The sequence below is a fragment of the Kogia breviceps genome, chromosome 9, assembly GCF_026419965.1.
Source record: "Kogia breviceps isolate mKogBre1 chromosome 9, mKogBre1 haplotype 1, whole genome shotgun sequence".
Taxonomy (NCBI): Eukaryota; Metazoa; Chordata; class Mammalia; order Artiodactyla; family Physeteridae; genus Kogia; species Kogia breviceps.
In genome coordinates, this window is record NC_081318.1 from 37,174,181 (window position 1) to 37,197,471 (window position 23,291).

The 23,291-nt window shown below is 37.9% G+C and overlaps 1 protein-coding gene across 5 annotated transcripts in view; it reads right to left on the bottom strand.

The window, feature by feature from the left end:
- ZNF277 (zinc finger protein 277) overlaps window positions 1-23,291 on the bottom strand; it is a 116,167-nt gene that overhangs the window by 43,444 nt on the left and 49,432 nt on the right. For 4 of the 5 annotated variants that reach the window (XR_010842137.1, XM_067042320.1, XM_067042319.1 and 1 more), the window contains exons 2-4: window positions 17,226-17,427; window positions 9,054-9,142; window positions 8,704-8,786 (exon numbers count right to left, since the gene is read on the bottom strand). Coding sequence is in view for 3 of the 5 variants with exons in the window: in XM_067042320.1 (XP_066898421.1) it covers window positions 8,704-8,786; window positions 9,054-9,142; window positions 17,226-17,427 (374 nt within the window). In the remaining 2 variants the exon portion in view is untranslated. The remainder of the gene's footprint in view (window positions 1-8,703; window positions 8,787-9,053; window positions 9,143-17,225; window positions 17,428-23,291) is intronic. The other variant, XR_010842138.1, reaches the window with a different exon arrangement.

Genomic DNA, 23,291 nt, shown 5'->3' on the forward strand with positions numbered 1-23,291 from the left:
CCCCACACAACTTATTTTGACTCCAAAAAGCTGAACTCAAAAGGTAACCAGACAAGGGACTTCCCTGGTGGTCCAGTGGGTAAGACTTTGTGCTCCCAATGCAGGGGGGCCCCGGGTTCGATCCCTGGTCAGGGAACTAGAGTCCTGCATGCATGCCGCAACTAAAAGATCCCGCATGCTGCAAAGAAGATCCTGCGTGTCACAACTAAGACCCGGTGCAGACTAAATAAATAAATTAAAATAAATCTTAAAAAAAAAAAAAGGGCAAAAAGACAAATTGAATTCCAAAAGGTGACAAGCTCTCTGAATAGAGGCAGGGACTCAAGAACTACTTCACCTTTGGCAGAGCATGAGATGAAAAGGGCAGGTAGGAAGAAAATAGCTGAAATTTAAAAGAAGTTTTAAAGGCTAAGTCCCTGGGAGCCTTGGACACAAAAGGATCCAGCTCTTTTCCACAGGTTTCCTCCAAGTTCTCGGGAGAAAGACTGGGACTAGGGCAAAGAAACATGAGGATGAGTTGCATGTAGAGGCAGGAATAACTGTATTAAAACAAGGATTATCAATGACGCAATACAGTTTCTTAAAATAAAATAAAACCCAGTGTTCTCAGCATTTTGAGATGAGGGAAACTTAAGTTTATGGCAATATCAAGACATCTTAAATGAGTAAGAAAACACATGTCAATGACTAAAGAAAAACAGTAAAACAAAAAAGCCAGAAAGAAATTTCTTAACTGGATGATGATATACTCCCCTAAATCCATGAGATTTGATCTAATGTCTCACCTTTTTGTAAGATATCAGTACATCCTACCTTTTTTGAAACTGCAACAATAAAGGCAATAACCATCTGCTTGCTACATAGGATACACAGTCAGTATATTTCTTCTACTTTGAATCTCCGTGAGGTGGCTTTTGAAGAGTAAGGAAGAAACAGAATAGACAGAACATCTTTAAAAAATTAACTAGTGGAGAAAAAAATTATATAGATATATCATTTACATGGAATAGGTCATCACAATGAAAAAAAGAGAAGTTGAAACACAGAACAAAAAAATGCAAGAGTTAAACACGTGAGAGCTAGAAAAGCCTTATTTCTATTTGTATTAAAAATAAAAGGGAATCCAGCCTAGGCAAGAAGAGGACTTTTAAAAATGAAAAGGTGGCTATGGGAGACTGAAAGATAATTTACACTGAAGAAAAGAGAAGCTATCAGCATGCCATGGATCAGTATAGTATTATCTGTCTGAGGAAGTATTTTACTGGCTAAACTCAAGCTCAGGTATAGCTATGTTTCTCTAAAGATAGAGGCAACTCCACAAACACACTCTCTTCAAGTGTTAAGAGAAAATATAAGCAGCTTAGGCCCAAAGGAATAAGAAATTCCTATCTATGACTGACCTAAGATAATAAGAAAGTAGATGAAAAAAATTCTTAGCAATGGAAACAGAATACTATTATTTGTTTACATATGTATTTATGTCCTGTTCATCCATTTTTTATTAATTCTAAAAATTGACTATTTTGAAAATGTCACATTTCCTTATAGAAGGAAGATCCAATTTGATAAAGAATCCTGATAGAGAATGGTGCTTAGAGTTGGAAACCAGGAGTTTGAGATCCTCCCTTCCTATTTAATACATTATATAACTGTGGCCTTGAGCATATCTCCTAATATCTTCAAACTTGTTTTTCCATCTAAACAGAGATAATGATATTGCCTTAGTGATCTCACAGAGCCAATATATATAAAGACTGCCATGCAAAATTTAAGTTCTTGTTGAAGAAGTTCAAAGTGGTAAACCTTAAGATTCAGTTTAGTATTGTTTCAGACTGCATTTACATTTGTTTCCTAAAGGAAAACATTAATTAATCTGAAGGTTAATATTACTCAGTGGTCACTCTAGCTAATTTGATCTTTGTTGAACTGTTAATAATAACGTTACATTCAATGGGAAACATCATCTTATATTTGGGAAAGTTACTGTAGGTGCAATTAGAAAATTTGTGCTACAAAGCTAGGAATTATGCAGGAAAGGTATAACGTTACACTTTACAAGTCACTGATATAATTTGATCCTTTATTAAAAATCTCTGAAATCTATACAGAAAAGTGGCACAAGGGAGAATAATCTTCTTAGTGGGAGATATGTAATTTCATTTTGCTGTTTTACTGTCAGGGGAGGTGGGATATATGAAGTAGCATTAAAAAAAAAAACAAAAAAACCCCACTGTTCCTCTCCAGAGGATCAAATTGTTATATAGGTTAAAATTTTCATAAAATATTTATAGCTGTCATGAATGACCTCTCAAGCTGACATTTATAATAGTGATTAAAAAAACCCACTTTGATGCAGCTAAATGGACGTTTCCCCTCGGCCCAGTTTAATTAAAAGTTATATCTTGCTCTGGGAGCTTACGACTGCCATTTATCTTCTACAGTAGGCAAATGTAAAAACTAGTATTTTTTAATGATTAAGTGAAAAGTGTAACCTGTGTTAAAGATGTCTGCCTAGGTTATTTCACCTCTCTTCTTTAAATCAGGGAGATCTGACTATATGGCTCTATAGAAATGCCACACAAATACTTCAGGATCAAATTTAAGTTAATACTTTATGAACAAGCCTCAGAGAAGATACAAAACTGAACATGATAGTCCCAGCCATTAAGAGGCATCTAATCCAGTAAGAAAGAAAGATTTTTAAACAACTAAATATAATTGAAAAGCCAAGTAAAATACTGTATTAATAGAGCTTAGAAGAGGTTATTAATTCTGATTGGTGGCATCAGGAAGCTTTTGTGGAAAGTATGGTATTTGAACAATGTCTTGAGGCGTATGTTATTTACACAGGTGGGGCTGGCATTCCTGATTGATGAAGCAGATTCCTGAAACAACCTAACATGCGAGTAACTGTGAGACAAGTAGTGTTTTCACTAGAGTGCAATCTTTAGATGGGCAGGAGCTGTGGCTTATTTCATCCACTGCTATATCAACAGAATTTAGAACAGAGTCTGGGGCAAGATAAATATTTATTAAATAAATGAATAAACTGGACCCTGGGTAACTGAAAGAAAAAATGGGGAAAGATACTGGAAATGTAGTTTGAGCCCAGAAAAGCTTAAGAATATGTAGATGAAAAAGACCACTGCAGGTTTTAGGAGAATAAAATGATCTGCTATGTATTTTAACATTAAAATTCTGGAGGCAATGCCAATTGATTAGAGAAGTGATTCCACATACAAGGTAAAAGGCACTAGGAGTGCAAAGAAAAGGATGTATATGGGACTCAAAGGTGGAACTGACAGGACTTGACAAATGACTTAGGTATGGGGATGAGTTAAAGAGGATTCCAGAAATTTCCAAACTGAGTGACCAGGGGAATGGTGGTACTATTATATAAGAAAAGGAAAACAAGCAAACTACAAATTTTGGTAGAGAAAAAAATAAGTTCAGTTTTAGGCACATTAAAATTAAGGTGTTGATTGAAAATTCATATGGAAAAGTTCAACATAATGCAAGTTAGAACTGGAGTTTAGAGGTAAGCCAGGAAGAAAGCTGGAGATGAACCAATCAATGGATATTTACTCTGACTGCCTATTGTGTGCCAGGACCAAAATTTAAGCCATCAGCATAGCAGTGGTATTGATGAGAGTGCATCCCCTGGATCGGGGACCTTGGAAAACTTACCCATTTAAAAGAAAAGAGGGGGCTTCCCTGGTGGCGCAGTGGTTGAGAGTCCGCCTGCCGATGCAGGGGACGCGGGTTCGTGCCCCGGTCCGGGAAGATCCCACATGCCGCGGAGTGGCTGGGCCCGTGAGCCATGGCCGCTGAGCCTGCGCATCTGGAGCCTGCGCTCCGCAACGGGAGAGGCCCGCGTACCGGGGGGGAAAAAAAAAAAAAGAGGGAAAAGAACCACTGGAGGAGATTAAGGTAGAATGATGGGATCAAGGGAATATTTTTAAAGAACGAAGCTAAAAAGGAGGAAGGTATACAAGCTATTCAAACCCTTAAGAATCTTTCCTAATTCTGTAGTTCCACCTTCAGAGTACAGATGAAAAATTTCAAAAAGTGTCAAGTAGGAATCAAGCTCTTCAAAAAGAAAACTGGGAACTCAGACAAATCTCATAAATGTCACAAGGAACCAGTGAGGTCTAAAGAAAAAATGGAAAAAGTGGATCATTTAGATTCTATATGCCTCCAGCCACTCACACAGAAACAGATTTTTTTTTTTTTCCCAAAAAAATGGGGCTTGGAAAAACCAATGTGAACTCAGCAATACAGTGAGTGCTAATGAAGGATATTTAAATATAAGACATAATTCCTACCTCAAAGAAATTACAAAGTCATTTTGAATTAACAGCAAATCATACACAAGTATTTATACTAAATCCTTTATTTAGAGTTCCAAATCATTTTTTATTAAAAATTTTTTTTTGGCCATGCCACATGGCTTGTGGGATCTCAGTTCCTTGACCAGGGATTGAACCTGTGCCCCTTGCAGTGGAAGCACAGAGTCCTAACCACTGGACTGCCAGGGAATTCCCTAGAGTTCCAAATGAGAGCGTACATATGAATGATACCTATGCAAGTCATCACTAATGCAAATCAGGAGAGCAAATGCCACTCTAGTTTGAGGGTCCTCTCTCATGGACTTGAGATCCTACTGACACTGAGCTGAGTTCATTGAAAAACACAGACTGGATTATATACCCATTACCATGAAGCAATTTAAATGGTTTAAACTACATTTAAGTGCCTTTCAGGAATGGTATACCAATTCACACTCTTTTAAGTGGCTGAAAAAGTGCTTGTCTTTTAATATTCTTGCCACCATTAAGTGTAATTGCTCTCAAATCTTGTTAACTTGATAGAAGAAAAAAGGTGTGTTATTACTTTTGTTGAAGACTGGTTCATTTGATCATTTGGACTTCTTTCTGGAAATATCTGTTACTGACTTGTAGAGCTCGTTGTACGTAAAAAAGAGACATCATGTCACCATTGCCAACTCCCAAAGGAAGGTCACCCACACCAACCTCCTGCTTCCACACTACAGAGCATAAAATCACAATGAAATGTCTGACTGCAAATTCAGCCTGTCTTCCTGTTACTTGGCAAATCTTTTCTTTTTGTTGATCTTCTAGCCACCATTCCCAGTGGTAGCCTATTGTAAGCCTCTTCTGCTTTCCTGGAAGTCCAATCCTAGCCTGAATCCCCTCCCTACACAGACCTATAAGATAATGAGCATCCAGGACAGAGCAACTATCAGAGACTAGAATAAAAAAGAGTACAAGAGTTGTGGGAAGCAGAGTAAATAACTACTAGACTCGCATGGTGTGGCATGACTTAAAAAGGCAGGTATTAGGCACACCACTTAGCTTAAAGCCTCAGCTTTGCTTCTCATTCACTAAGTGCTCCTGGGCAAAATCATCTTTCTATGCCACAGTTTCCTCATCAGTAGAACAGCATTTAATAGTTATCTCACAGGGTTGCTATGAAGCAAGGATCTAATGCAAAGGCATGGCATATGGCTGGCACTCAGTAATTGTTAGTTTCTTTCCACATCTCCAAGTTGGTCTGCAGTCAGAACTTGCCAGCTTTAAATGGATTTTTATACAGCTACATTTACCATCTTTTCTTCATTTCACTCTCATGGGCAATGAAGAGACATCAATGGGTCTTTCTCATTAGAAAGTCAATCCTGGCACCAAAGGATTTCCATGATTCAGCTTCATCTTACCTCTTCAAACCTATCTCACACTCCTCCAAAAATCTTTCAGATCAGACTTAACCTTCCTGAATATACCTTGAACATACAGATCCATATGTATTTTCCTCCCTTCTACAACTCTCCAAATACCCAAATCCATCTCACTGTTAAGACACAATATATTGTTATTTGTATTACTGGAAACATTTATTGAGTGCTTTCTACATAGCAGATACTATCGTAAGTATATCACATGCGTTATCTCACTTAATCTTCACAAGCCCTACATTCTATCATTATCTCCACTCCCAAGAATACATATTTGCGTTTTTTCTCTATATTGTACACTCTTTTATGACATGAACCATTCCTTGTGCTTCTTTGTATGATCATCTAGTTAAGTAGGAATTCAATGAATATGAATGTATGTATACACTGACTGCAATTTCATCATATTTTGTTTCTTTTAAGCTGCCATAACACTCACTTTCATCAAATCTACTACTTTGACAAAGTATAAAGTTGGTAAAAAGATGGGATGTTGTGATTTGTCATAAGAAATGTATATTTGGCTTTAGCCTCCATTCCTGGCACTTAGCTCCTAAAATCCAGGGAATTACTAAGTGTTGAGAGCTATAAATGTGTTTCTTGTTATGTTAACGAACTGACTTTTGAAGACAACTAGGTAACCTAAGGATGAGGGCCAACCATGTCATTTTGAGGGGTGGAATTTTCATTCCCCTCAATAGTCAATGATTTAATTAATCATGCCTAAGTAATGAGGTTTCCATAAAAACCCATAAAAAGGACATGGTTCAGAGAGTTTCCAGGTTGATGAAGCTCTCTGAACTTCATCTACATGCTGCCTTGGTGGGCCTCAAATTCCATGGGGACAGAGCTTCTTTGTTCAGGATCTCACCCTATGTATTTTTTCATCTGGCTGTTGATTCACATTCATTAATATCCTTTGTAATAAACCAGTAATCTAGTGAGTAAACTAGTTTCCTGAGTTCTGTGAACCACTCTAGCAAATTAATCAAACCCAAGGAAGGAGGGTCATGAGAACCCCTTTATAGGGGTTCACAGCCAGTTGGTCAGAAGTATAGGTGACAGCCTGGATTTGCAATTGGTATATGAAGTGGATGGCAGTCTTGCGGGACTGAGCCCTTACCTGTGGGATCTGATGCTATCTTTGAGTAGACAGTGTCAGGACTGTGTTGAATTGTAGAACATGCAGCTGGTGTCAGAGAATTACATGGTGGTGTGGGGAAAGAACCCACATGTTGGAGTTGGTTTCAGAATCTTAAAAGGTTATCTAGGCGCTTCCCTGGTGATGCAGTGGTTGAGAATCCACCTGCCGATGCAGGGGACACGGGTTTGTGCCCTGGTCCGGGAAGATCCCACATGCCGTGAAGCGGCTGGGCCCGTGAGCCAAGGCCGCTGAGCCTGAGTGTCCGGAGCCTGTGCTCCACAACTGGAGAGGCCACAACAGTGAGAGGCCCGCGTGCCCCACCCCCACCAAAAAAAAAGGGTTATCTAAGTTTTATAGGTGTAGATATTTCTAGGGACTTGAGTCTGTCTACAGACATACAATAAAGATTCTGTGTATTGAGTAACAGTAATGGCTGCTGTGTTACAGTTTGAGTTCTTATAAAGAAATACATAGCGGTACTAGGATTATGTCAGTTTGATCATTTCTGATTAAGACCACTGTGAGTAAGAGTGAAAAAACTCTTGGAAATAAAAAATTATGAATAAGTGCTACCAAACAAAATCCATAAAATTTTACAATTTATCCTTATTCTGCAGATTTCTTAGATATTACAATAGGGAAAGAAGAGAAACTCAGGGAAGTCCTGTTTCTTCACTGGGTTTGTTGCTATAGGAAAAGCACACTTTTTCTTAAATAAATCAGTATCCAACAACATCACCTCATGTTTACATAATATAATGTGCTACAGGGGACTTTCTCAAATCTTATGACTTCGGTAGACAGGATTTATTTTCCTACTAGATCTCTTGAGGATTTAGCAGAAACACTGAAATCATAGCTTTCTTTCACAACATATCTAGCCAAGTCCAAAGATACAGGGAACACTTATAAGTAACCACTAAAGGAAGAGCAAGTCATTTTCAAGTAATAGTTGAGATTTAGTGACCAATAGTGGAAAACTGGATACTCTTAAATAAAATTAGTAACTTCAAAAAATTAACCAATTTCTGTTCAACTTCAGAAAATGAAAATTTCCACCCCTGTATATGCTGTTATCTTTTTAAAAGACTAAAGATGCTGAGATTTTCAAGTCAGCTTCCTTATCATTAAGGCTGAAAATGAGAAAGATTATTATGATCAAACTATATGCTTAATTCATAAAGGGGAACAAAAGAAGTGCTAGTGTATAGCACATTCCAGAGGGAGAAAAAAAGTTAATCAATTCAACTCAATTTTAGCTGAGGGCATTCTTCCACGATTGCTGAACCCTAGCATGTGTCAGGCAGCTAAAATTACACTAAAATGTGTAAGCTCTGTTATTATTTTAGAGATAATCCAGGAAACAAAACAAAGCCAAAAATTCTCTCTGCATTTTTAACATGAAATGTTTTAATCTTCAAGTGTCTATCTTTTCTGTTTTAAGATCTTTATGTATTATCTCCTCTTTTGTGTATGTTTGAAAGTTTCCAGAATAAAAACAAACAAAAAAGGGCAATAACAAAAATGATTTTGTATGTGTTTCTAACACACTGCTCATTCTTTAAGATAACTCTTAGGGCTTCCCTGGTGGCACAGTGGTTGAGAGTCCGCCTGCCGATGCAGGGGATATGGGTTCGTGTCCCGGTCTAGGAAGATCCCACATGCCGCAGAGCGGCTAGGCCCGTGAGCCATGGCCGCTGAGCCTGTGTGTCCGGAGCCTGTGCCCCGCAATGGGAGAGGCCACAACAGTGAGAGGCCTGTGTACCGCAAAACAACAACAACAACAAAAAACCAAAACTCTTACCAGTCTCTGCTTCTGAAGTTCTTCTCTAAGTATTCTATCTTCTGGTAAAACATCACACAGCAAAAAATAATTGTCTTGTTCTTCTGTTGAGAGATCAGGAAAATAAATAAGAAATGACATTTATCACTTTTTCAAAAAAAATTTATCTTTCTTAAGAGAAATATATCTATTTATGTCTATGACGATCTCTCTTCTGGTATATAGTTCTATTTTAGCTTTACTGAGGTTATACAACATGAACAGAGCAATTTAATTTTAGCTATTAATTTAGAGAATTATAATTTAAGAAAGATTATTCCTTTGAACTTTTGGAGTGCAGGGAAAAGATGGTAGTCAAGATGTACACTTACCAAATGGAGCTGTGGAATTGATTCTTATCACACTACAAAAATCTGTAATGGGCTGTTCAGTGAACCTTCTCTTCCAATATGAAATGTACCTTAGAACAATCAAAAAGAAAGAATGGTGAGAAGACTCAATACGCTACTTACTTTAGAATGAAAGGATTTTATAAGAACATTTAATTACCCTAAAGCAATAAATCAAATGTTGACTGAAAACTGCTAGCTAGAAAATTTGTAAATAGAAAGGCAGTAGAGCATTGTAGAAATATGAAATAAATATTTAATGAAATGACATTACCCTGTAAAGGCATGAAAATGATTAAATTTTACCATCCCCAAATTCAATAAACAGATATATGGGAAAATTAAAATGAGTTACTTTTATGTGATAATGAAGTTTTTTTGAAATCACATCTAAGTTTATATGAATTTAACATGCAACAATGATTAAATAGGCTTTATCACACATTTTCCAATAAATGAAAGGTAGGTGGTTATCTTATATATCAAAAGAACAGATGATGATAATGCAATGAGAAGTCAGTCTAAATTCAATATCTATATAACAAGATAGAACAATTCCATACATCCACACTGTGTCTGAAATTTAGCTTTTAGAAAACCAGCCAAGCTTGCAATTCCTATATCTAATGAGCTGAGTTAGAAGAAGGACACTGGCTAAATGTAAAAGCAAAGCATAACACCCAGACCTGCATTATTTGATGAAAGAGGGAGTAAGATGACAGGATTCAACAAGCTGTTCATCTTTCCATTTATCTAACAAGATTTATATTGACAATTACAATCTCATTTATCAAAGAAGAAGAGAATGTGATTTGCTTCAAGGGGGAAAAAGTAAATGGAAAGGTTGACTCTATAGCTGACCATTTATCAGGCTACATGTTGATGGATAAAAAAGGAAACTTACAACAAAGGATCAAAACCTGCACAAGAGATGGAACTTAGTTAAACAGACAAAGCACACAGAAAGAGTGTATTTAAATGGCTTGATATAGCACCTGTGTTCTGCACAGAGTAGGTCCACACTAAATGTTTTAAAGAGGTAGAAGAGCATTTGAAGATTCCTGTAAGGTTCTCTAAGTAGCCTCCAGCTCCCAGTATTTTGACTCCTTTTTTTTTTTTTGGCTGTACCTGGGCCTCTCACTGTTGTGGAGCACAGGGTCCGGACGCGCAGGCTCAGCGGCCATGGCTCACGGGCCCAGCCTCTCCTCGGCATGTGGGATCCTCCCGGACCAGGGCACGAACCCCTGTCCCCTGCATTGGCAGGCGGACTCTCAACCACTGCGCCACCAGGGAAGCCCTTGACTCCTTTTTAATCTCCCTTTTTCTTATTTTCCCAACCCATGGTGCTCTATAGAAAGGGCATTCATTATACATTAGGAAAAAAAAAAATGTGCCAGGAGAGAGGTCTGAGAGAAAGAGAAACGTGACATGAGCTAATAATATAAAATATAAATGGATGACAATACTGAATATAGAATATATAGTAAAAGAAGTAAAAGATGGGCCTCCCTGGTGGTGCAGTGGTAAAGAATCTGCGGGCCAATGTAGGGGACATGGGTCCGAGCCCTGGTCTGGGAAGACCCCACATGCTGAGGAGCAACTAAGCCTGTGAGCCACAACTACTGAGCCCGCGTGCGACAACTACTGAAGCCTGCGCGCCTAAAGCCCGTGCTTCACAAAAAGAGAAGTCACCGCAATGAGAAGCCCGTGCACCGCAACCAAGAGTAGCCCCCACTCGCCGCAACTAGAGAAAACCCGCGCGCAGCAGCAAAGACCCAATGCAACCAAAATAAATAAATTTATATAAAAGAAAGAAGTACAAGAATAATATATAACAATAGAACCACATGCTTTAGTTCTTCCTTCTCATGTATAACCATGCTGTCAACCTGGATGGGTAAGAAAGGGTAGAACTCTTTCCTTATAAAACAGTGCTAGACCTTATTTTAAGAGATCTGAAAATGATGTATTCTAGGCTCCAGCTCAGCCTCAAACCATAAATACTATAAATGATGAACCACGACCCTATGTCTAGCTCCCTGGCTCCCATATTAGAAGTAACAGAGCAGAAGGCATTTCAGGCCCATCAGAGTACACAAAAAGAGGAAAAGCACCTACAAAAGGCTGACATGTTATTCCCTTTGCCATCCTGGCCAGCTTCAGCACGCTCCACTCCCCAGTTATCTTACACAGTTACTCCTATTCTCCTGTTTTCCATTCCCCACTAGTTGCTTTTCTTTCCCCTCCAGGGGAAACAGGAAGAAAAGGGAGTCAAGTTTTATCTGGAGTTTCCTCATACCACTAGAATACACCAAGGAGAGGTTCATCACTCTTGATTACTACTCCACTGAAGGCTGTGTGGGTGCCACCCTCTGGAGAAAACAGAATAGTTGTTGTCAGCCCTTTATATTATTTCCACTATGAGCCTACAGTTCGTTAAAAGGCAGTGATAATAACTACATGAAGCAGATGACCAGGTAAGAGCAGATACTAGTGACCAGACTGTCCTTTGAATTGTCATTGACTAATTCTGTAACAGTCAACACAATAAGAGCCGCTTACCTGCACAGATCTTGAGCTAGAAGTAGTTGTGCTTTTTAAATTAAGACTATGGTCCAACCCTTGTGGTTGACGTTTTATTAACTGACTCCACCAGCCCTGCAGGTAACAGGGAAGAGAGGAGCAGGGACTTGGCATTCAGAGATATGAACCTGAATTAAAAGATTTTTTAACCTTTCTGACACTCAGCTTACTCATTTGCAAAATGGATTGTTGATAATTAAACAGGATAACACATGTAAAGCAGTGTCCACCATGCTGGGTGTTTAATAAATGAAAGTTATTATTATAAGAAAAAGTAACATATTTAGATAAGATTAAAGTAGTAAAGAATTTGTTTATTCCAGAGAAATACTGGTATCTAAAACAACAACAAAAACAATGATAATGTTTCATCAACATTTAATAAGCAAGTTAAAACAGTTATATTAGTAGTGTCAGAGGGCACACACAAGTGGCTGAGGTGGGGAAGAGCAGAGTGATGATGATGATGATCATAAGGAGATTAATTATTAGCAGTTACCATTACTGAGGCCCTACCTGCTCAAGGTCACACAGTTAGAATGTTAGAATTGGGATGAGAATTGGATCTGTTGTCCCCAAATCCAAACTCAAGTCTTCTACAACACAATGCCTCTCGTGTCACGTGAGGACCAATCTACACAAGAATTTCAGAAAAAGGCAGAAACAGGAGAAAGCCTCTAGAATTACAGTTGTAATGGATACTTGAAGAATTTTCTTCCTTAGAGACCAAGGAGAATGCTTTTTGACATGGCAAAACTGAAGTACAGACATGAAGTCTGAAGGGAGAGGGAAGGTCTTCCCTTTCTGAAAAGCATATTACCTAAAAGCAGCTCTTGGTCTGAACTGCTCCTAACTTCCTGCCCAAGTATTGAAAGTTGACACCAGCTGTTTGGGGCTGTTGAATTGGAACTGCTTGACTAGGCAAAAGGTACCATGCCTACAGAGGCACTGATTCCTCTGATGTCCTGATTCCAAAAGTCAATGGCTCTTAGTCTCTAAGGACTTCCATGTTGGGTCCTATTCTCCTTGATCTTCGAAGAGAAGGTTCACATCACGTATTTGTTTTGTATCACAGTTTACCTCAGTGTGGTAGGCACAAGTGATTACTAACATTGGCTGACTTAAAATCATGGGGAGATTCTGTCTGACAGAACCTCAGTTAACCCCTTCAAATAGTTAAGGCGTCCAATGGGATGAAGAAAGAGAAGATACTGTTATATGCTCATGCCTGGTAGTCTTTACATTGGTTAAAAGCTATTTTATTGCTCCATGAACAAGTGGTCATGAATTCTGGAAAGGATGTTTTTCAGATACCATCTCTAAGAGCATCTCTGAGATGTTGTTAGGTAGCTTCTGGGGGAAGAAGGATAAAGCAGGTAACAGGCCAGTCCAATAGGGACAAAGGTGTCAACTGAGTGGTCTCCTCCTGACCAAAGGCGGGGTGACAATAACATCAAAGGGAAAAAGAATCATGTTACAAAAGCAAAATACAACCATAAACTACCATATAACTTAAATATATACAATTATGTATCATATCTTATTGTGGTATACTATATAAATAGATCTGAATTAAAACAAGCTTTTGACCTAAGTCTAAATTTAAGATGTATCCTAGTTAGTTATCACATAATAGTACTTTTAAAGTTTATAATTAAAATTAAGAGGTATCAATATAGCCATTTCCCTGTGGTTGGTAAAAGCATTCAGATAAATTGTATTCAATTGAGAGATGTCTTAAAGATAGCAGATGTTCAATACATGCACTGGTGGCATTTTTTCCCACCCACTAAAATGTATTGTTCCATGTTAAGAAATCATTTAGTACTTCTTCATTTTTTCCTACTTCTTTAGTTTGTTTAAAGCAACCACTCAATACATAAAGGAAGCCAAGAAATAATATGTGGTATGAACCCTTTATTTGAAGGACAGTTATCACAGCATTTCATATTTTATTAAAAAGCCATAAAAGTAATTATTAGGTCATCAGCAAATACTTTCTTTTAAAAGAACTTTAATCACATCTCACAAGAAATCCTTGTAGTAATATCATCTTGCCTGCCCAGCTCCCCACTGTAACTGGTGTGCTTATTGACAGAAGCATAAAGATTTGAGATATAGTCGTTAATTAAGTAGCACTGAATGAGTGGACTCTAATATAGAAAGGAGCAAGAAATAAGGAGTTAACATTTTTCTTCTGGAAAAATTTTATCTACTGAATAAAGCTAGTAAGTAGCTCAGTATAAATAACTACATTAATAAATGGCTCAAAGGAGAGACTTTTACTTTTGTTTTCGTTTTATTTTCTCTGAGAAAATTTTACTGTTACTTTGTTCCAATAAAGAAAATGTTAAATATATTTAAACGGAAACTTTAGAGCTTATTTCTTACAAAGGTGTCCTTTGTAAGGTAAGTCCATCTCTTATCTATTATTTATCGTCTTTATTACTTATTGTACTCGGAAGCAATGACTCCTCTCTAAGAAGTTTTATATATATATATAAGAATTATTCAACCTATAAAGAAGTTCTGAGTGAATTAACTCATTCCAGTTGAACCTCTCACTATCCCTCCCTCCCCTCAATAACTGCTAAGAAAAAGTCACATAGGTTGTTACATAATATTGAGCAGAGTTCCCTGTGCTATATACAGTAAGTCCTTGTGGAACCTAAATGGGAAAAGAATTTGAAAAAGAATAGATACTTGTATATGTATAACTGAATCTCTTTGCTGTACACCTGAAACTAACACAACATTGTTAATCATAACATTGTTAATATATTAAATGGTATTTAAAAACAACAGAGTTTAGTCATATCCATTCCTGGTCAGTGTGAATTAATCACATTTTTACTTCCTGAGGGTGAAACTTTTATTTAATTAGGAGGAGAGTTGACAAGGAAAATCTAGGTTTCCAAATTTAAAGTACATGTTAACTACACACTTTATTTAGAAAGCACTTATATCAGACATGCATCTTCTTCTTTTTAATTAAAGCATTCATTTTATTACACAACTGCATTTACAGTGTGATTGATCCCAATATATAATTTTTAACTCCTAAGCCCTGAGACCTAGTAAATAATTTGATTTTCCTGCCCACATACAGATGAGATTGACAACAAAGATAAAAGAGAAATTGATTAGTACAAATATAGCCACTTAGCCATCATACATAAGTACAAAGGATAAAATACGAACTGATTCAGACATTTCTCACAGATTTTAGAAGAGAAAGAAAATCTTAACATTACTCAATTATCACTGATCATATTTTTCTGCAATTCCTGAGGGAGAATTTGCATTTATGTGGTAAAAAAGAGCAAAAAAAAAAGTTTTACATCAAAGAAAAGCCAAGTGATACAAAATTTATAAAAGAATAACTCATTTGATTGTCCTGTCAATGGTTATTTGAATAAGAAAAGAATTCAAAGCTCTCTAGCCTAAGTGTCTAAAACAAAATTGACAGATCTGACCTCCTATAACTAGGTATCATATAAGAGAAAACTCCCAGAATACTCCCCAAACACACACGTGTATATACATATACACACACATACAAATTTTAATTGAAAATAAAGAATAATGAATGAGAATGAGAAGCACAGAGTGTTTCCTCTGAAAACATGTAAGAATTAGTTTATTCCAGTAGTTGGTGGCATATATTGTTCATATAACTCTCCTTCCCTATTCTGTCTCTGCCCCCTAACCATACAGCCCCAAAGTCTACTCACAAGTAGCAATGCTGAGTGGATATAAGGGGCCATAACACAGAAGGCACACAGCAGACGTTGATTATTGGTGCTATGCACCTGAGAAGGACAAGAAGGGCTAGAGAATAGCTAATATTACCCCTTTGAGCACTGTGGCTATTTGTCCTTAAAAACAAATTGCCATTCTAGAAGTTTAGAGTACTTAGAACCTTAAATGAAAATTTCTCAAAACAAATTTTACAAACGATAATTAGGTCTTCAGACCAGCATAAATGCCTATTGAAATCTTAATCTACAGTTGCAGGAAGCTAAGACTTCAAATATATCTTTTGTAATCAAAATATAATTAAAAATTTGGCTACCATTTATTGTGTATAAAAGATATCTCAGGGCTTCCCTGGTGGCGCAGTGGTTGGGAGTCCGCCTGCCGATGCAGGGGGCGCGGGTTCGTGCCCCGGTCCGGGAGGATCCCGCATGCCGCGGAGCGGCTGGGCCCGTGAGCCATGGCCGCTGAGCCTGCGCGTCCGGAGCCTGTGCTCCGCAACGGGAGAGGCCACAGCAGTGAGAGGCCCGCGTACCACAAAAAAAAAAATAAATAAATAAATCATTCAAAAAAAAAAGATATCTCAGACACTGGTGCTATACATGCCCTGTTTTATATAATGCTCAATACTATTATGAGGGCTGGTGTTACCCCCATTCTATAGATGAGAAAACTGATGCTTAGGGTGGTAAGTAGCTTGCTGGAAGCCATGTGGTAATAAGAAAGTCACTGAGTCTGCATTCAATCCTAGGCCTTCCAGGTTTCACAGTCCACTCTTAATAATATAGCTTGCTGCTTGCAAAACGCATCCTAAGAAAGAAGTTGCTTGCTAAGGATAATGTGGTCTGGGAGATACAGAGTTTAGATGCAGGGATATTATAATATCTGGGCTACTCTAACGTTTTTTAGGGAAATCAATGCAGAACATCTCAAAATGGGACCCTACCAGATATACCAAAATATGTGCTTTCAATAACTATACAAAGCCAGTTAACTACACTGATATTGTTTATATGGAAAATGATTCCAAATTTCAACTAATAATGACCTGTACATAACTACTTCACTATATCTGCTTAAGAGAAGGCATTTCTCTTAGACAATCACTACCAAGAATTAGTCTAGAATTAATGACTATAATTAGCTCACTTTGGGCCCTGGCTGTATAGGTCAGGTTCCTACATTTCACACATGCCCAATGTTGGCAGTTCCTCAACTACTCACCTCTATCTACTCTTCATCCTCTTCCTCTAAGTACCTCAGTCACTGACATTAATTGCTGTCTACTCTTATAGCCCTCTGGCTTGTTGAAAGACTCAATATTTTCCTGGTTTTCAACCATATAACAGCATTTAAGCTGACAGTTGTTTGGATGATAAGCTTTTGGCTTAAAAGGCTCCAAGAATCTCTTTCCCCCAAAACTGCCCTTTGGGTAGCCTTTTACCAAGTCCATTCTCACCTTTCTGGAAGAACTCACTTAGCTGGAGAATGAATATGTCCTGAAACATGAAAAGAACTTCAATCTGATAGAGATCAACAATGTCCAAAATTTCATGGACTGTGGTAAAGGGAATATTATTGATTCTTCGGAAAGTTGGTCTGCTTCCAGAATTTGTAGGACATGCAAAGGTATGTGACATTTTCAAACATAACTCACACACTTCAAGAAGGCAAATAAGTACAAAGTTTAAAAAAGACTAAGGTGAAACCTGATAATATGAATTTTCATATTTCTATAGGAATAATTTTATATATGTTATGCCTTTCCTTTAAGAAATAATAAACAATTTTTTAATGGATAAAAACAAAATTTACCTTTGGAAATCAGCAACCAACTTAACATCAGCTATGACAGTCTTATGTTCAATGATCATGTGCTTCAGAAGTTTGTCTTGTTCATCTATAAGAAAATGTTCTTCACAGAAAATACAAGGCACAGATGGAGAACCTTCTAAACTGGTGGTGCCACCTGGACTTTCTGGCAGGGAAAGCGGCTCCAGGATACAATCCTCACTGTCTGGGAGAGACAAAAAGAAAAAGAAAAAAAAAAGCTGAAATCAACTCTCTTTAGAAGGATGATTTCTCACCTCCTGCATTAAAAGGATCCTAAAGATATTTACATAATTCCAAAAAAGAAAATACACAGTACCAGAGAGCAGGATACTTTATTACCATTTTAAATAGCTTCTGTAACCCAGAGGCAGGGAGTATAACAAAGCAGCTCAAACTCCCCATTTGCCAGCTTGAATTGGGAAAGCCCACTTGTCAGGACAGCTGTTCAAGCCTTCTTCTTGAATACCAGCCAATGGCAGCAAATCTAGGGGTACTTGGAGGGGGAAGGCTGCAACACATTGGGTTAAGGTTCTAAGGCCCATTTGTGACCTATGGCTGAAAGTCATCACGCTGGGAGGCAAATGGTATATATGGAGGCTACAGGTGATGCCAGGACAATCTTTTAAGCTGCTTCCCGTTACACCTGCAAACTCTTTCCTGTTTCTGATTATTTGTCATGTGCGAAGAAGACAGGTCTCATATTGGGTTAACACAGCATGTGCTGGGTGGCCCAGGTGGCAATTTTTGATGTTGATTTATATCTATCACTTGATTATATAATTATGTATCATAATTCAAGTTCTTGCAAACAAAGAGATGAATGCTCAATTACTAGACATACATGATAAACATTTTTCTTGTCTACACTATTCCTTTTCCTAACATCACCTACAGTATTCTTAAGAGTTGAAGTATGTAAGGTCTACAGCTCTGAATTCAGGGCCTCAAACTATAGCCAGTTGTGTCAGGAGTCCTCTTCAGTCTTCTAGGGTGGAAGGCTGGACCTGTCACCTTATGCAGGCTACTGAGTAGTCAGCAACAAGGTAACTAGCGTTAAGGCATTTGGCATCTGAGGAAGGGCAGGAGACCTTCTTTGGAAAGAAAGACAGCTATTTTACAGACAGCAGTCTTTGGAATTAGGTTACTATTAATTCTACTGTTAAATTTTATTTCTTATTTTTATTTTACTTTACCTATTTCTAAAGGCCTTCTTAATTGAATAATTAATTGAATCAGTTACTGGTACACTGCTGACCATGGCCTAAGAACTGGATAAATGATGTAAGAGGGCAGCATTCATTTACTCACTGAACAAAAATTAGGTATCTACTGAGTTTTCTTCCTGCTTGACTTTGAATGACACTATTCTTACCATCAAGGCCTAAGTGCTTGAAATTTCTTTGAAGGTACAGATAAGTTAAAAGGATAAAGAGAGAGAGAGAATGTATGGGATTTATTGGGAGCATGGGGATACAGCAGTGACCTACGTGAGCTGGAGAGGGAAGGTGTCCCATAAGGGATGTCCTCTAATACATCACTCATAATAAAGTATGCTAAATCAAACTATTTATCTTAGTTACCTAAAATTATTAAATACCAGGAAAGAAGAAAACAGGGTACACATGACAATAGGGAGAATATTAAAAATATTTAAGCACTTTAGAAGCACTATTAGTAAGACTGGTGTGTTACCCATTATTATATTCATAAATTAGGTAATGAAATCAAGGAGTTCTGGAATTCTATAGCTCTTTAGTTGCAGGATATGTTTTTCAGTTATAGGTTAAGTTCTGCAGGAACTTAAACCTGCATGTGAAAAATAGGATGGGGAAAGAGGTAAATGATATACTTATGAAACTCTGTAATAATATTTTACATTCCCTAGAATAGGAAAACAAAAGACAGCATATTCTAAATAAACGTTAGTAACATTACCTGCCATCTAGGAAATAACAAGTACTGTACTATATTCTTCTTCCCAAATTTGACTGAGGTATCTGTAAATTCATTTTTCTTAACTGAAGAAAGCAGACACTATATTAATAATCACCACCAATAGCAAGAACTAACCTTACTAGGTGTTTGCTATTTGTAAATTACCAGCCAAGTGTTTTAGGGCACTTTCTCAATTAATCCTAACTACCTTATTCGATTAGTACTATTACAACCTCCATCTTCCAGATGAGAACTGAGACTTAGAAAAGTTAAGTAATTTCCCCAAGTCACAGTGTTAGTAAATGGCCTAAACTTACTAATTTGAGCCTAAATTCAAACACTACATTTTCCTGCCTCCAACCCCAAAAGGCAATTCCTCAACTGTGTTTCTTGTTTAAATTATGTTCCGTGCTGTTTTGAATTCATATGTACTTATAAGTCATACTAAATTTATATGCATTCTGCCGTGTCCTGCAGCCTCCCCCATACCACCTCCACCAGCAACTCTTAAACCTCAGTAGTCCACATCCTTCAAAACCACTGGGTACTCTACCATTGTCTTCTTTCCTGAGACTTTACTGCAAACTCCCTACTATTCTTCTGTGGCTCATGTCTCTTCCCTTGTTTGTTCAGTGCCAGTTTCTCTTTTTTCAAATTATTCCTCAGAGAAGGGACCTAAATGTTCACACATACTAGAACCAAATTGCTTACTGTCACTGTAAGGGTATACGGGAGCAAAATCATGAATCTACAGATTTCATGTATGAGGAACTTGTGGTTTGAGAGGTACTAAGTTGTATTTGGGAACTTGAGTTGCTATACATCCATAAAATTTAAAAAAATTAATAGAAAAAAACATTTTTAGATCACAAGATTCTACAATTTTCTCCTGATTCCATAATCATTTAGCATTCTGTTCAAACTTATAACAGCATTGATCATAAGAAGTAATCTGTTTACCTTCAGACTGTTAGGCTCTGGAAGACAAGGTGAGTCCTAGTCATCTTTATTTACTTGGCACAAATACTGTGTATTATTATCCTACCATGAGTACCCACCATCACTGTGTTTACTTCGTGCCAGGCATTGTTAAGCACTTTACATATACAGTATTAATTCAATTAACCCTTATGGTAATCCTATGACAGAGAGTCAATTTCTACTCTTATTTTACAGTTGAGGAAACTTAGTCACTGAAAGGCTAAGTGACTTGCCCTTCAGATAGCTAGTAAGTGGTGGAGTCAGGATTTGAATCCAAGCAGTTCGGCTCAAGCATTTGCACTCTCAACCTATACCTAACTCTAAGGAGTTTAGACCTTTCCCTGTAGGAAGAAGGGTCTCTCCTGTTTTAAACTGATATGGGGAGAATGGATTGGAAAGAGGCCAAGTCTAAAGATGGGGAGACGGACCAGTTAGGAGACTACTGCAGATGCCCAAGTTTGAGAGCTTGTCTGAGGCAGCAATGTTAGCAGTGCTTAGAAGAGAGGAACAGAGAAGAGGCTACAAAGATGAAACCGACAGGTCCTGATTAATGGCTGGCCACGGAGTAAAGGAGAAGGAGACAAGGAAGCCTCCCGGGTTTATGGCTGGAAAGACTGTATGAATGGGGGTACCAGTCCCAAATCTAGGAATACATGTAGAGAAGCAGGATTTTTGTCTTCTGAGAGGGATGGATAATGAGTTAAGTTTTGATAGCTCAGGTGATCTGCTCAGAATTTAGATATTCCTGACAGGGCTTGTGACAGAGGCAGCAGTAACTGGTGTCTCATGCGATGCACCTGTGCCACTCTTTGTGTTTGCCAGCTGTCCCTCACTCTGTCCCCCCACCCTCGCCCCACGGCTGCTTGTGGGCTTGACCTACTCCATCTCTCCATGCTCAACAATACAAATATCTCTGTTGTAATTAATTGTTTTCATGCATATCTCTGCCACTAGGGTAGTCTGTGAATTCCTCAAGGTCAAGGACTAAGTCTTACTTATTTTCAGATCTCTGGTATCGATTATACAGTGCCTGAAACATAGATTGTATTTGATAAGTGTTTGTTGAACGAAGAAATAAAAGAATGAATAATGGACCAGAGGTACTTACAACTAGAGTTACACCTTTAACTCAGTTTCTAGGTAAATTCTATTTTAGGGAACACCTGTGGCTGTCTGTCTTTAGGAGAACTTTCTATGCCCAGGATTGAGAGTAGTCCAACTATAATTACAGCCAGATATTCAGTCCTGTGGGCCTTGCTGTTAACAGGTCCACTGCTAATTAATAAATAATGATGTAAAAATTACATTGAATTCTGAGATAACAATAAATACTTTTGAGTGTAATAAAAGTATTTCATCTTTAATTAGGGATTTAAAATTATTTTTAATTTTTCATGTAAAGATACTCTCTAGTAAACAAGGAACAAGCATTATTTGGAATGCTGAGTCAGTTATAACCACTCCATCTGAGGATGTTTCTATGGGATAGACCCCAATCCTCTGTATATATTTTACTTGAGAGCAGCGACTTCCAAATTAAGTTTCATCACCTGGGAGGCTTTTTAAAAGTACCGATTTCAAGACCTTATTGTAGACAGAGGAACTGTAATTTTTACCAAAAAGTAGTCTCTACACTGAAGCCTGGGAATCAATGGTTCAGAGGATGATCACATGGGGACTGTGGGTCTCCTGATCATATATATACGAGAGTGTGGATACCTTGGACTCATGGAAAAATCCAAAAATTAGGTGACAATGCCTTGTGGCAAAGCTAACTTTATAGTGTAGTCTGTCCTAAAGAGAGCCCCTGAAATGCTAAGCACTGTGTCAGCAGAGGAAACTCAATAAGATCTAACAGTTTATTTCCAGCTGTCACCACAAGAATCATATCTACATCTTACCACATGATAAATAGACAACAGACGCAGAAATACGTAATTCTTTGTTACAAGAACTTTGAACTCTAAAAGGCCAAAGGAAGTAAATTATATCTAGCTCCTTTCAGCAAAGAGGCAAAGTATCTTGGAAATTCTGCTTTGGCTCAAAATCTGCTTCACACATTTGTTACAAATTAACAACAAATTATCTGCTCTAGTTCTCACTTTGAACAGCAACTCTGTTCAAATGAACTGTAAAAAATACCACACCGAAAGAGCTGAGTTTTTGAGGAGATCCTATGCTGCTTATAAACAATTTTATTGACTCTGGGTAAGATCCTCAAAGTGTCAAATTATTATTCTAGGCTAGTGTTTCTCAAAGCTTAATGTGCATATAATCATCTGGAGATTTTGTTGAAATGCACCTGATTCAGTAGGTGTGGTGGCCAGGGAACTGTGCCAATCAAATCTCTGGCTGCTGTGACCATAATGCAAAGAAGGCCTTGGGTGCTGTGCTCTGAAATCCAACTTGTACTGAAGCCAAGCTTTCCATACACTGCTTTCATTAAATGATTGGAGGCAGCAGAAATAGCAAGGCAGACTCATTCCTGTGAGAGATGGAACTTCACTGACATGGGACACTGGCTGGAGGACTCCCCACTGGCTTGCCAGAAACTTGCTTAGAACTGTGCTGTACTCTGAGCTCCTATACAACCCTCCTTTCCCTCTTTCCTTCACACAGGCCAGACCTACCTCTCCTTTTTCCCTCTGGCGTCTTCCCTAATAAATCTCTTAAAACGTCAAATTCCATCTTAGTGTGTGCTTCTTGGAGTACATGAACTAACGAAGTTGGCCTAAGAGGTAGACAGGATTGAAATTCTGCATGTCTCAGTTCCCAGATGCTGTCAGCCCACTCATCCACAAACCACACTTTGAGTAGCAAAGTTCCATCTAGGGAACAAACCAGTCATGAATTCATAATATACCTATATGCTACAATAGGCAGCTCTAGACTTTGCAATATATCATTACTGCCAAACAAATAGTTGGCTGCTGGTGCTCTGAAGAAAAAATAAGAAGACTGAGGTTTCTGTCTCCCTGAAGTTGAATGAGAGAAGAAAAGCCCAAATCAACAAATAATTGATAAGAACTTTTACAGCATTCCATCGTAAGGAATTGTAGAACACCTCACACATCATTTCCCCTTTAAAAAGTCCCTGAAACCTGCTTTGCACACTATCACCACACCACTACT